Here is a 15,873-nt window from a genome sequence, read left to right as displayed (position 1 = left end):
TTATTTGATGCGGGTGGGATACTGGAGAAATGAAAGGTCAAACACCTATTGAGGAATCCATACTTGTCTATATATTGTGTACTTTTATTTCAAGAACTGATTTAAAATTCCTAAAAGGATGCTATAATAAGTTATTATGCCATTTTACAGACTGAATTAAGTGAATTTCAGGGAGGTATGAAACTTGCCTAAGGCTATCCAGCTACCAAGCGGTAGAAGTGAGAATTAAATCCAGGTATACCTATCGCCAAAGTTTCTGCTCATCTCTTTACATCATCCACTTTTAATAGCCAATGCTTTCCTGCTTACAAATATGACTGAGGTTGCCAGACAGTCAACATTCCTTTTTAATCAGATAGAAAAATTACTGTTGACTCTCTAAAGACATATTCCTTTTCCATTAAGTGACTTTAGTTGTTCAAATGATACTTCCAGACAGTAGTAATCATACAGTTGGGGACTAAGAACAGAACTCAGGGATGTGTCTAGCAGTCAGTAAAGACCAACTGGGCTCACTGATGATATTTACGGTCATTTCCTCTAGACTAACATAATCTTATTAATAAGACCCTAATAATTCACAGTACTGCCCTTGCCTGATTGTTTGTTCTTCTCCCTCTATCACTGTCTCTTTCCCCATATTATTATTATTTTTGGCAATTTTTGGTAAATTAAATTCAGGGATTAGTACTCAGGAGTACTCGTCACAAAAGCAGAGAATCTTAGCTCACACCAAAGGAAGAAAATAGAGAAAAAGTATAAATTATATGAATACACACACATACACACATGTGCCAACTATATGCTGCACTTCTCCAAAATCTATTCGGTATCTGCACATTTACTGTATATTAGCAGTAAGACCAGAAATGAGCGTATCGCTCTGTTTACAAGGCACAGAAAAGAGACCCAAATATGGAAATTACTAGCAATGAGAATGGGGAAGAAAGACTACGACAAGGAATGTAGATGATATTTTTGTTTCCTAGCTATGATGCCAAATATTGAACTTTCAACTTGAGACAAGGAGGCCATAAAAAGTTGTATTAGTTTCCTAGAGCTGCCATGACAAAGTACCAGAGACTGAGGAGGTTAAACAACAGAAATTTACTCACTCACAGGTCTAGAGGCTAGAAATCTGAGATAAGGTGTCAGCAGGATTGATTTCTTCTCAAGTATCCCTTCTTGGTTTGTAGATGCCATGTTTTCCTTTTGTCTTCACATGGTCTTCTCTCTGTGCATGTCTGTGTCCTAATATTTTCTTTTTATAAGGACACCAGTCATAGTGGATTAGAGCCCACCCATTTGACCTCATTTGACCTCAGTTACCTACTTAAGGGCCTTATCTCCAAATACAGTCATATTACCAGGTATTGGGGGTTAAGACTTCCACATATTAACTTGAGCAGGACACAATTCAGCTGATAATAGAAGATAAGAGTAATTTAAGCAAGTAAGTAACTGTTGTTTACAGTGAGTTGCTTAAGGATATGAATTTACTCAAGAAAAACAAGAAGAAATTACATAACACTGTACGTTATACAAAGATATTAAATTAATCATCATAACATCCTGTGAGATGGGCATTAAATTATACCAAGCAAGATGAAGCAACTTATCCGGAATTGTATAGTTGGTACTTTCCAGAATTTAAACCAGGTATTTTCCCAGTTCCACTCTACGTTTTATATTCATTTCATTAGTTGAAATGAATTTTGAGTCTTCATTTTGCTTAGTTTCTGAAGTTACATGGGGATAGAATGGAGTTGGATCTTTTCAGTGACATTCACACATGGGGAAGGAAATTGAGTCCAGAAGTTTCAGCAATGTTTCCATGGAGAACACTAACAACAGAACCAGAAACACCGTTATCCTTTTGGTTCAGTGATCTTTCCTGAAGCACTACAAGAATCAATCTTAAGAAGCCCAGTGCTTTCCAAACTTTCACCAATGGGCTCTGTAGGGTCCTCTAACAGTATCTAAGAGACTAACTAGTTTCACATCCCAAGCCACTTAAGACAAGGAGTTCTGATTGTTCTCTGTGAGGAAATCAAGTGACAATCATAGCTGGTGATTTAGGATAGTTTCTTCAGGGCCCAGGCAAAACCTAATACACAGTAATAATCATTGTTAACTGCATCTTTGACAAGGATTAATCAGGTATCAAAGAGGTCTATAAATTGGGAGAAATTATGATCAAAGAGAAACATAGACCACAGATATTTAATTAATGCTCAATTATTTATGAGTTTAACTTTGGTTAACCTAATTTTCCTTCTTCTAGACAATTTCCAATTCGTCTCCACAAAGAGACCAGAATAAGCACCTTCCAATACAGGATTTATTGTGTTGCTTTAATTTAAAGCATACAGTGACTTCTACATTCACTCCACCAAGTTTTGCCAGGAGAGAAAAGGAGACGTTATAGTTTGTCTTGAATTAGATATGCCACCATACTTGACTTAGCTCATCCTACTGGAAGCACTTTGAGGGCAGATTCTACAGTCTTGTCTTACATCCTCTACGGAATCAAGCCAAGGGAATCACACACAGTTACAGCTGGAAAAACATCTGTTCTGGGTTAATACTTTTAGCCTTTACCACCAAGACTTTATCACCAAGACCTACCTTTACAGTCTCTAAACAGGAGACCTTCTTGCCTTCCCTTTTCATATTGACTAGGAAGGTAAAGGGAAGAACTGAGAAGTACCCAAAGTCAGCTAGCAGCCAGCACAGATAAATCATCGGTGGAGATATTGTTTCTTTCAAAAGATATAAACATAAGAGGAAGTCCTAGTGTTTGAAGCAACTGTGCATAATAAAATTGCATGAAAACCTAGAAATCCAGATGCAGATCAGTAACATATTGGTTAAATAAGCTGTTATGTTCATGCAATGGACAAGTGTACATACATTAAGAAGAACGAGATACTCTTTTCTATGAGATTCTCTTTTCACTGAACTCATCAGTGCTGCAAACACAATGTTACATAATACTTTTTCTTTAACATTATATCAGGCATCCTCATCTTGTCCTGCATTTATTGCCAGTGTTACTAAAGTCTATCACTTACCTCTTTCTCTTTTAGACATATAATTTCTTCTTATTTTGGAAGCATTCATCAATCCCTATTTTACTCTTTCTTTTAAATTACAAATGAATATTGAATTTTATAAAATATCTTTTGGGGGATATTTCAAGTGATTGTATACTTTTGCTCTCCTTTGACCTTGTTATATGGTAAATTATATTTTGTTATTTTATATTATGCTATTTATTATATATTGTATTATGTTTACTAATGACATTTATTATAATTACATTATTTTTAAGGTAGCATTTTGTTTTAGATAGACAAAACAACCAGTGGGATAGGAAGCATCTTAAAATTAGATGCGAGAGCATAAGGGAATTGAGATTAAAATAAAATTCACGTTTTGGATCAGCAGCAAAAATTATTCAACAAAAGTGGGAAAATATGGCTATCATAGAATTACTAAATTCTAGATACAGCAACTAGTTAAAAGTGAAAAAATAATGAAAGTGTAAAAGTATCAGAAACCTGGGAGACTTGAAATAAATTATTCATGAGGAATACCTTTCTAAGATACAAAGAAAAAAGGATACATTTAATTATATAAGAATTAAAATTTTCCTCATGGCAAAATGCACTACAAAGGTCAGAAAACAAGCAAAAGAAATTGGGAAATAAATTTAGAAATGGATATGCCTTCTTTAAAAAAAAAAAAAAAAAAAAAAAAAAAAAAATCCGCCACCTAGCAGAATTGCCGAACTCCCAGTTCCCTGAAAGATATAGATAAAAGCTTGACACGCATTCCTAAGGTGTTTTAGCAGGAAGCAGGCCCCCAGATGAAAACTGCCGACTGCGGGCACATAGACCCCAGACTGCTTGAAGCCTGGAGGTTGATGACGCTCCAAACTTCAACTCCATGCCAACCAATCCAAGAACTGAGCACAAGCTGCTCAGGCACCCTGTGGCCTCCTCCCTCACACTGCCTTTAAAACCCCTTCCCAGAAAGTCCTCGGGGAATTGACACTCTTTTCCACCTTCTCCCTTGTGCACAAGCTATCCTTTCAATAAAAAGCTTCGTTTGCCTAAGAGTCTTGTGGGAGCAATAGTCGTTTCTATGGTATTGCTGTCCAAGAATCTGGAGAGGGCCGGATAACAGAACCAAGGAAGCAGCCCAGCTGGGAGACGAGAGGGAGTGGTAGGGACTGTGGCAGCCAAACAACATGTGGGACAAGGCTGGCTTTACTAGACCTCCTAGTTTTTTGAGAAAACCTAAAATCCTGGCTATTCTTTGTTAAATCTTTTATTTTTAACTGTTGGTAACTAATTCACAGTGCCATTAAAACTTAGGAAAGGGCTTCCCTGGTGGCGCAGTGGTTGAGAGTCCGCCTGCCGATGCAGGGGACACGGGTTCGTGCCCCGGTCCGGGAAGATCCCACATGCCGCGGAGCGGCTGGGCCCGTGAGCCATGGCCGCTGAGCCTGCGCACCTGGAGCCTTTGCTCCGCAACGGGAGAGGCCACAACAGTGAGAGGCCCGCGTACCGCAAAAAAAAAAAAAAGAACTTAGGAACGCAAATAAAGCACATGTACGGGCTGAATCAGGAACAGAAACAGCCTGATTACATCCCCCCGCTTGCTCTGTTCTCCAGGAACCGTGGGGAATCTCCGAGGATACCCAGGCAACCACACAGAGTCCACCGCCTGGACGCGGGAGGTACATCTCAGCCTGCTCACTGAGCCATGCGGTGACTCCCCTTTCATGCTGCCCAGCTTAGGGAAGAGAGATCTGTGTAACTCAGATCTGATGATTCCTTCCAAACTCCCATTCTTTCACCGGATTTCCTGTCTCCCAAGCAGCCTGTCAGTGTGCCTTGTACTCACTGTCAAAACTTCTACCCTCTGCAGTTGGTTCTGCCTTCTAGGGCTTGGAGAAGTAGCTCTGAATAAGGAGAGTGTAATAACCTTGAATATTCAATGCTGAGGGCCCCAGGCCAGTCCTTCATCCTCTGCCAGCCTCCCATCTAGCATCTGACAGTTCGCCGATGGTCCCCAGAAGAATCAAAGTAGAGACACACCCTGTCTCTCAGGAGACAGGACCCAACCAGAGGGCGGAGGTGAAAAGTAGCAGACAGAATCACTATTCCGGATGAACTGAAAAAACTGGGGGTTAAGATGCTGTTGCTCCTGGGGAGTAGCAGAACTCCAACAAAAAGACATGTGGCACTGGGATGCAGCTGAAAAGGGCCTTGGGGACAGGACCAGAGGGACAATAATGCCAGCAGCTACCTGTGGCCGGGAGGAATCTAAACCCAGAAAGTGAGGACACCTAGTGTCTCTCTGTGGCTAAGGAACTTAGAATCTCGTTTGTATCTAAAATGTTTTCTTATCTTATTGTTTTTTCCACTGTGGTGTCATTGCAATCCCAGGAAAGATCTAAGTTAGCTTCTAGGAGTGTGGACAGAAGGGTCAGGAAGGATTCAGAACATACAATACCAGCATAAATACCACCTCACCCCCACCCCCCAGTCCAACCCAGAGCTGGGAACTTCTGAGGCTGCCCAAGGGGAGACAAGAAGTTAGACAGGCTCAGGGGCTTACGAGCAGCCCTATTCCCCTCAGGGGCAGCCAAGGAGACAAAGAATCGAAAATGACATCACAAGACGCCCGAATCCCTGAGTCACCACTTGAAGAAGAGCTGCCACAGAAAGCAGCTCCCGTCAGATCTTTACAAGCAAGAAATAAATCTTCATTGTGTTGAGCCACTGAGATCTGGGGTTTGCTTGTTACTGCAGCACAGCCTAACATTACCCTTAGGCAAGTGCCTAGAAGGGTGGGTGGTTTTGGAATGGGTATTATTACTCAAACTCAAGGAAAGCATCTGGGTGGCAGTGTGATTTAGATGGGGAAAAAATAAGCATCATATTGATGGAAACAGACTCTGGAAGTAGTTCATCCTGATTCATACTCCAAGTCTACCCCTTACTATTTGTGTAATCCTCTAAGCCTCGGTTTCCTCATCTTTAAAATACAGCTCACCAGGACCTCCCTGGTGGCTCAGTGGTTAACAATCCGCCTGCCAGTGCAGGGGACACAGGTTCGATCCCTGGCCCGGGAAGATCCCACGTGCTGAGGAGCAATTAAGCCCGTGTGCCACAACTACTGAGCCTGTGCTCTAGAGCCCGCGAGCCACAACTACTGAGCCTGCGTGCCTAGAGCCCGTGCTCCGCAACAAGAGAAGCCACCGCAATGAGAAGGCCGTGCACCTCAACGCAGACCCCACTCACTGCAACCAGAGATCCTGCGTGCAGCAACGAAGACCCAACGCAGCCAAAAATAAATTAAAAATAATAATAATAAAATAAATAAATAAAATAAAATACAGCTCACTTCTATAGACCTCAAAAGATTGCTACGAGATATAAATGGGATGATCCATATAAGGTATGAAGTGCAGTGAATGCCTGACACTTAGTAAGAACGTAAGTCTTAGCTATTCCTCATCTAGCGATGCTTTGGGGCCTCACATGCCAAAGCCTAACCAAAGCTGAACATGAAAATGAGTCAAGAAAAAGTTGAAGGTTATCACTCGTTGTCACGCTGCATAATCTTGCCATTTAAAAGAACACTTGAGGGGGCTTCCCTCGTGGCGCAGTGGTTGAGAATCTGCCTGCTAATGCAGGGGACACGGGTTCGAGCCCTGGTCTGGGAGGATCCCACATGCCGTGGAGCAACTAGGCCCGTGAGCCACAACTACTGAGCCTGCGCGTCTGGAGCCTGTGCTACACAACAAGAGAGGCCACGATAGTGAGAAGCCCGCCCACCGCGATGAAGAGTGGCCCCCACTTGCCACAACTAGAGAAAGCCCTCGCACAGAAATGAAGACCCAACACAGCAAAAATAAATTAATTAATTAATAAACTCCTACCCCCACATCTTCTTTTAAAAAAAAAAAACACTTGAAAGCCCAGTAAGGAAACAAACCACCTTCACAAAGGTTGTATTGGGGAGTTGGAGGAAGTGACCCTCCACCTCCAATACACAAATGCACTAGGGCAGGGACCTATTCACCATCCCCTTTCCTCTTCCACTGCACACAGCTAACCTAGTTCCCAGCCTCCCCGCTAGAACCCAGCTCTGTAGAGCAGAATGTAGGAGCAAAGGCCACTCTATCCTGGTCCATAGGATCCTCCTATGAGCAATCCTCCAGGCATGATGACCTTACAAGCCACATGTGAACCAATGGAGCCTGGGACCCCGAGTCACTGCTTAGAGGACAGGTGTCCACTGAGCAGGAGACCCATCTGCACTTAGGTTAGCAGAAAATAAACTTCCTTCAAGTTTGAGTCATTACATACTTTTGGATTTGCTCACTGCAGTAGTTAGAAACTCTTGTTCTCTAATAATTTCTCGAAAATTTTCTTTTAAAAAAATTTTTTTTAATTTTTAAAATTTATTTATTTTTGGCTGCATTGGGTTTTTGTTGCTGTGCGCGGGCTTTCTCTAGTTGCCGCGAATGCGGGGCTACTCTTCATTGTGGTGCGCAGGCTTCTCATTGCAGTGGCTTCTCTTGTCGCAGAGCATGGGCTCTAGGCATGCGGGCTTCAGCAGTTGTGGCACACAGGCTCTAGAGTACAGGTTCAGTAGTTGTGGCACAAGGGCTCAGTAGTTGTGGCTCGCAGGCTCTAGAGCGCAGGCTCAGTAGTTGTGGCGCACGGGCTCAGCTGCTCCGCAGCATGTGGGATCTTCTCAGACCAGGGCTCAAACCCATGTCCCCTGCATTGGCAGGCGGACTCTTAACCACTGCGCCACCAGGGAAGCCCTGTCGAATATTTTCTAATTCAAGTACTTATGTTAGAAAAAAAAAAAAAATCACACCTATAAAGGGCAGGGTTTTCATTTTGTTTTGTCAAGGTAAGTTATAGTTATGTATATAAACAATAGGAACCGACTTTGATTCATTTATTCCAAACATCTCAGTCGCTCCAAACAAGGAGATAGTTTAAGTTGTTCTGCCTGCTCCCTCCCTGATCACCGGGGTCTATCACTTCCTGAGAACACTCTCTAAAATCTATTAATGTAGAAAACAGTGCTGTGTCTGGCAGGCAGGAAAACAAATGAGCTATCATCATTGTATCTTTATGCAACCTTGTAACAATTTATTTCTTCGCAGGCAGAGGGAGGACAGAGCTGGATTATCCTTCATCACATTTAACACCTTAGCCAGGTTCCCTCCCTGCACCCAGATATGACCTCCCCAGGCCTTTCTTTAGGCTCAGTTCCCACTGATCCATTCCCCCACCCTTGAATACCCAACAGAAGGGCAGCTGGTCACTCACCCAATGCACGGGTTGGTCTGGTACCTCGGTGCCGTGTAGGAGAAAGGAGAGATGTTCTTGTCTACAAAAGACCCAAACCCCAAGCGGAAGTTGCTGGTGAGCTTCCTCATCTCCTCGGCAAGCTTGGTGCCCAGGCTCCGTATGTTGTCCAAGTCATCCTTCATGGACAGAGAGAGGTCCATCAGGTAGTACAAGTCCACTGGATAATCCTCCACCTGTCGAACCTGCAGCTGGAAGGTAGTCTTGTCACCTGTGCCAACCGAGAGACCGTGCATGTTAGAGGTCATTCAATTCGCTGGGGCTGAAGGGATGGGTTTTGCTTTCAAAGCTGGTCCACCTCTGACTTTGCTTTAGTGACTGTGTGCCTCTCAGAAGACATCTTTTCCACTCTGGAAACAGAGCGACCGAAGGGAATGTGGGCGCTGAGGATGCAGCTCTAGGTTCTCCTTTCACACACAGGCCTCAGCATTTTTTAACGAAACTCTTTAAGAACCAATCTCCTTAGTAGTGTTCTGTTTTCTCAGCAAAAAGGATGCTTAGGTAATTGGTGGACGGTGCACCAGACAATTCCACAGACACAAATGGGGCGAAAGTAGCCCACCAAGCACATACCAACTTCAGAGAAAGGACTGGCCAAGATGGGAACGTGGCCAGGAGACCGTAAAGGTGTATGTGAAACAGAACACAGGAAAGAAATTAACAAAAGAAGGTACAGACATTAGTAAGAACTGAGGTGGGGAAGAGAGATGTGCAAGGCAAGGGAGACTGGGAAAACAAAGATGGTTACTTAAAATACCCCCAGAGGGCAAAAATGTTTATGCTTATGCCGGGCCACCTATTTCTATCTCCCTAGCCATTTATCAAACAATCGTATTTAGTTCTCCAGCATATCTGATACCACAGACACAAATCATTATTATCATAAATTATATGTATAAATATAGAAAGACATGTTCCAAACTTTAGCACCATCGAAAAGAAAAAGAAGAAACAGAAAGGAAACACTACTAGATTTGCCTACAGCTACAAGAAAGAGAAAATAACTTTTGGTTCTATAATAAGCAGTCAACAGCCAAAAGGGAAAAGAAATTGATTCAGAGGAAAAGAACAAGGGAAAAAAAGGCAGTTTCTGGCAGGCGTGGCCTCTGCAAGCTAGCCCCACATGGTATGCAGAAAGGCCCAAACCAAGTCAGCGCAGTAACTGGAGGACGCGTGCCAGGACAATGATCCTTCGTCATTCATAATCTCTAAAAACACACTGTTCAGAAACAACTTCAAGCAGTGAATTTTACCAGGTGATCCTACCTGCCCTCAGGCCTGTTAGCCTCTCAGGCACCAAGAGACGTCCTTGAACTCTTCGGACAGAACTGTCTACACACACTTGAAATCTGGACGTCCTTTGTGTGTTCAAAGGTGCAATGGCGAAGGTGGTCTCGCGCCCGCACGAGGGTCCACACCTCACCTGCCCGCGGTCACGTCTCAGAGGCGTCCATCTTTCACCTCAAGATGACAACCAGCGAGCCGAAGCCTTCTTGAACTTGCAGGATAGGGAACCCAGGGCTCTGTGCTCCCCGCACCTCCTCCCACCCCAGACGAGGCGTACTTACTTCATTAACAAGATCTCAGTCCAAGTTCCAGCTCTGCCCCTCAACTAGCGGGGCAACCCGAGCCTCCATTTCCTTAACTGTAAACTGGCAATAACAACAGCACGACAGCGTGAAGGCTGTGAAGCACTCATGTGGGAAGGAGGGTTCTGTAAGCAGTGAAGGCCTGCCCAGACGAAGTATGATCATTATAATTACCATGGTAGTCTGAGTGTCAGAGCCAAGCCTGCTTCCCCCGACTTGTCCTTACATGTGCTGCTCTAGCCTGATGATGGATGTAGTTTGGGTTGCCTGTTGGTACGAGCCTATTTTTAAAAGCCACTGGAGCCTGACTCAAACAGAGGAATGTTCGAGATTTCTTCCAGAATGAATTCCGGACTGCTACAATAGCTGTCTCTGGTTCCCATGGCCCTGCACAGGGCCCCTCCCATCCCGGGATGCCACATCGTAGTGGGGGAGGGGCGGGAGGGCCTGCGATCCTGTCCCCTCTGTCCAATCCCATGGCCTCTTTACGAGGTCTCCTGTATTTTGTTACTTGTGCCCTTCCCCCAAGTTTCCAGGTACACCTTCTTTAATCCAGAATCCACTTCCACCTTTTGTGGGATTACGAGCAATTACAGATGAACACTTTAGGACCAGGAAACAGGGAACTAGCTTGGATTCAGGGAGGCTGGAAGGCACCCATGGGAGGGAAGTGGACATTAGCCTCAGAAAGCAAGAGCTGGGCTGGAATCCGGACCTCGTCACCAAGAGCTCAAGGCCTCAGGCTCCTTTAAACTTGCTGCTCAGTTTCTGGATCAGTAAAATGGGGAGGATGCTAATTATTGTGGGTATTGAGGAGACAGCATATATAAACACCACACAAATGCTTCTACACAAGAGAAACTTCGGCCTCAGTTCCCCTGAAAGTCAATTATTAAAGCAATTTCCTGTGGAGCTAAAAAGAGAGACAGAACATTCTGCCAAAAACTTGAGTGTGAATGGCTAACGGCCTTGGGTATTATATTTAACTCCAAATTTTCCAGACATGAAGGCAAAGAGGGAAACGAGATGTGGTACATAGGTCTCTTTGTATACTAAGGGGTTATCTATTCTGAAGTAAGAAATCTCTTGTCATTAAATTCTAAGAGAAATTGATCACTACAACACACACACCCCTCCCCATAGGGAGGCTGCAAATGGTTAAATATATATATATATATATTTCTCTCCCAGTTTTCCAAGAAGGGAGGGGTATAAGAAAAGGGGTAATGTCATTAATGTTTGGAATGAGGGTTTATGGCCACCTTATCTATGCTGGATTTTAAATGCTACAAACTCCTCAGTGGGCCTTGGCAATAACTGAATGTTCTGTCAGTGTAATAGGGAAGAACCTTATTATTCTACTACAAGTTAATCACTAAAGGGATGTTGCCTATAAGATTAAATTATACGTACTGACCCATCTCTGGGAACCCTGCCTCCCAGGTAATGAGCATTAAGCTAAAATACCTTTGTTTAGCTCACAGGAAACATCCTGACCAGGCCTACCTGTGATTAGCTGCAGGAAGGAAGAAATTAACACATCCCCTTCCAAGTCTGGCAGGAACCAGGCCCTTACCCACCTCCCCTGTTAGTATTAAAGAAGCCAGAATTCTAACTCAGGGAAGATGGTTCTTTGAGCTGCTAGTCTACCATCTCCTCGGTCTGCTGGCTTTCCAGATACAGTTGCTATTCCTTGCCCCAGCAACTCGCCTCTCAATTTACTGGCCTGTTATGCCGTGAGCAGTACAAGCTTGGACTCAGTTACATCAGCAGATTTTGCAGGGACTGACATTTCTGGACCAGTTCTCAGCGAGGGTGCTAAGCACGGGAATTAAGCTACAGTGCCGCAACTCCCTCACCGAGGGCGCCCCCGTGGTTAGCTGACTGAAGGTGAAACTGCTGCTGCACGCCAGGGGCGCCCTATGCCGGGAGAGGGTCTGGGGCATGTTCTCCATCTTTGGGTACACTTCCGGAACCATGCACACTCAACAATACCTCCAGCCACCCAGTTCTGCACCACCCGAGACTTTTTTTTTATCATAACGACAACATTTCCTTTTTTTTCGTTTTTTTTCATTTATTTTTGGCTGTGTTGGGTCTTCATTCCTGCATGCAGGCTTTGTCTAGTTGCGGTGAGCAGGGGCTACTCTTCATTGCAGTGCATGGGCTTCTCATTGCAGTGGCTTCTCTTGTTGCGGAGCACGGGCTCTAGGCGTGTGGGCTTCAGTAGTTGCAGCACACGGGCTCAGTAGTTGTGGCTTGCGGGCTCTAGAGCACAGGCTCAGTAGTTGTGGCGCATGGGCTCAGTTGGTCCGCGGCACGTGGGATCTTCGCGGACCAGGGATCAAACCCGTGTCCCCTGCATTGGCAGGCGGCTTCTCAACCACTGTGCCACCAGGGAAGACCCCACCCGAGACTTTAAACCAGTCGCCACCTCTCGTGAGTCCAGGAGAGTGAGAGCCGGGCTCACCTTCACTGTGGACACTTGATCTGTGCCAGTCTCTGGTGACACCACCCAGCCCACGTATCCCCATCCTCCCTCTCCATATAAGACCCCCTTACAGGGACTTCCCTGGTGGCGCAGTGGTTAAGAATCCGCACAGGGGACACGGGTTTGAGCCCTGGTCCAGGAAGATCCCACATGCTGCGGAGCAACTAAGCCCATGAGCCACAACTACCGAGCCTGCACTCTAGAGCCCATGCGCCACAACTACTGAGCCCATGAGCCACAACTACTGAGCCCACGAGCCACAACTACTGAAGCCCCTGCGCCTAGAGCCCGTGCTCCACAACAAAGAGAAGTCACCACAATGAGAAGCCCACACACCGCAATGAAGAGTAGCCCCTGCTTGCTGCAACTAGAGAAAGCCCGCGTGCAGCAACGAAGACCCAAGGCAGCCAAAAATAAATAAACAAATGTACTAAAAAAAAAAAAAAGATCCCCTTACAGGCTCGTCTCCTCCTGTGGCTGCAGCCCTCCTGTCTGGAACCATCCCCCATAACCTCCGCCTCAGGACAAGCAGCAGGATCAGAGAAATAGGATAAAGCAAACCCCAAAGAAAACCTGATCAGGGACTTCCCCGGTGGGCCAGTAGTAAAGAAACCGCCTCACAATGCAGGGGACGGGAGTTCGATCCCTGGTTGGGGGAACTAAGATCCCACATGCTGCGGGGCAATAAGCCCATGCGCCACAACTACTGAGCTCGCGGGCCTCAATTAGAGAGCCCGTGTGCCACAAACTACAGAGCCCAAGCGCTCTGGAGTCCACGTGCCACAACTAGAGAGAAGCCCACACACAACGAAGAGCCTGCGCACTGCAACGAAAGATCCTGCATGCCTCAAAGAAGATCCCACATGCTGCAGCTAAGACCCGACATAGCCAAATAAATAAATATTTAAAAAAAAGAAGAAGAGAAAAGCTGATCACCTCACATCTGCGAGGAGGAAGCTTCTCCTGCAAGCAGCCCCTCCCATGTCCTGCTGGTTTTTCCTGCTTCCAACGCACCCAGCCCCGGCTGTATTTCACAAAGAATTCCTGCCACTGCTGGGTTCCTAAGTGTAGATTCTCCCACCATAATCAATAGCAACCAGCATTCCCTCTGAAATGTATTTTTAAAGGTTTCTTCTGTCTTCCCTTCAATAAAAAGGGAAAAGTGAGCTTTTTCCTCAGGAACATATACCAGATGACAAACATTACCAGAAAATGAAAGTAGAGAATTCTAGCAACAACTTTTGGGTTTTTTAAGATTGATTGTTGTTCAAATATTAAGACAAAGTAGTGTCTCAACAAATAAATACTCCTGCTATCCCCAATATAAGTAGTTTTTTGATTCCCTAGAATTATACTTCTGTGCTAGAAATTGAAAGAAACATTAAAATCAGCTATGTTAAAAATGGACTACAGGGCTTCCCTGGTGGCGCAGTGGTTGAGAGTCCGCCTGCCGATGCAGGGGAGACGGGTTCGTGCCCCGGTCCGGGAAGATCCCACATGCCGCGGAGCGGCTGGGCCCGTGAGCCATGGCCGCTGAGCCTGCGCGTCCGGAGCCTGTGCTCCGCAACGGGAGAGGCCACAACAGTGAGAGGCCCGCATACCGCAAGAAAAAAAAAAAAGGACTACAGCTGAGCAGGGAATTAGGGGCTTGGTGCACAACTTATAAGACTTATCATCCAGCTCTCTGTTCACTACAGCAGAAGGCAATTAGTACCCGGAATTAAATCCAGACCCAGAAGCAAAGAACTACCTCACTGGCCGCCCTGCTGTACCAAACACCACTCCCCACCTCAGAATTCTGACACTTGACAGATGGAACCATCAGGAGAGTTACTGGCCTTCACAGTGTCTGACCCCAAGTAATTAGGGCTTGGCACTTCTAGTTTCCTTGAAAATAATCTTATCTTAGTTCAGGCTGCTATAACAAGTACCATGGACTAAGTGGCTTACAAACAACAGAAATTTATTTCTCACAGTTATAAAGGCTGTAAGTCCAAGATCAGGCCAGCGTGGTCAGGTTCTGGCGAGAGCCCTCTTCTGGGTTTCACACTACAGACTTCTTGCCGAAGGGGGGAAGCACCCTCCAGGGTCTTGAGGGTTTTTGGGTTTTGTTTTGATAGCACTAATCCCATTCATGAGGGCTCCACCCCATGACCTCTCAAAGGCCCCCCTTCATTTCATAATACCATGACATTGGGAGTCAGCTAGAATTTCAACATATTCAGTCTATAGCAAAGCACTATCCATCCATCATCAAGTCTTTTTAAGTGTGCATTGTCAGTCTGGGTAGTAGAAGCAATACCTAAGTCAGGTACTTGCCATCTCCAACCAGAACGTAGGAGAGGGGAGAAAAGCAGCATAGATGAGGGCTGGCAGGAAGCCCATATCAAAAGCAACCAATCACCTGCAGTTTAGTCAACAGTATGATACCCAGGTCAATTTCCTGGCTTTGACTACAAACTCTGGTTATCATTGGGAAAAGCTGAGAAGGGTACACAAGAACTCTCTATAATTTTTGCAACTTCTTGCAACTCTAAAATTACTTCAAAATAAAACATTAAAAAAAATGTTTAAGCTACCAATCAGAGGTCACTTTTTAACAGGCTAAGGGACTGAGGCAAATAAAGGCTTAAGTAAACCTTTTCTAACTGCTCCACCTCTAGCTTTTTACCATTTCAATATGCTTTAAAGTTTACGTCCTTTCGTAAGGATTTTATACCCTTTGTTAAGGTTTTTTTAAGATGGTTATCCTGACATACAGTTTCCAGGACTGGAAACAAAATGGAAAACATGATCTTGTGTTTATACAAAATCTTGCTTAAAGTTTGGCAGTTCCTGAAAAAGTTAAACATAGAATTACCATATGATCCAGCAATTCCACTCCTAGCTATATAATCAAGATTATTGAAAACATATGTCCACACAAAAACGTGTACATAAGTGTTCACTGCAGCATTAGTCATAATTGTCCCAAAGTGGAAACAGCCCAAATACCCATCCACTAAAACGTGGTGTATCTATAAATATACAATGGAACATTATTTGGCCATAAAAAGGAACGAAGTCCTGATACATGCTATAACATCAATGAATCTTAAAAACATTTTGCTTAAGTGAAAGAAGCCAGACATAAGAGACAACATATTATATGATTTAAATGAAATGTCCAGAGTTAGCAAAACCTCCGAGATAGAAAATAGATTAGTGGATGTCAGGGGCCAAATATGGCGTGGAGGCAGAGGATAGGAGTGACTATTAACGGGTACAGGGTTTCTTTTCGAGGTGATGAAAATGTTCTGGAATTAGATAGTGGTGATGTTGTAACCACCTTGCAAGTACACTACAAACCACTGAATTGTATACTTCAAAATGGTGAATTTTACAG

At 44.5% G+C, this 15,873-nt stretch overlaps 1 protein-coding gene across 4 annotated transcripts in view; it reads right to left on the bottom strand.

Annotated features, from left to right (window-relative positions):
• Nucleotides 1-15,873, bottom strand: part of LOC307187189 (integrin beta-5-like) — a 105,121-nt gene that overhangs the window by 64,940 nt on the left and 24,308 nt on the right. For all 4 annotated transcript variants that reach the window (XM_079922977.1, XM_079922979.1, XM_079922978.1 and 1 more), the window contains exon 4: nucleotides 8,370-8,619. In XM_079922977.1, coding sequence (XP_079779103.1) covers nucleotides 8,370-8,619 — 250 coding nt within the window. The remainder of the gene's footprint in view (nucleotides 1-8,369; nucleotides 8,620-15,873) is intronic.

The sequence above is a fragment of the Stenella coeruleoalba genome (genome assembly GCF_951394435.1).
Source record: "Stenella coeruleoalba genome assembly, chromosome: 5".
In the NCBI taxonomy this organism is placed as follows: Eukaryota; Metazoa; Chordata; class Mammalia; order Artiodactyla; family Delphinidae; genus Stenella; species Stenella coeruleoalba.
Note: the sequence above shows the minus strand (reverse complement) of the source record. Positions and strands in the feature narration are given on the sequence as shown.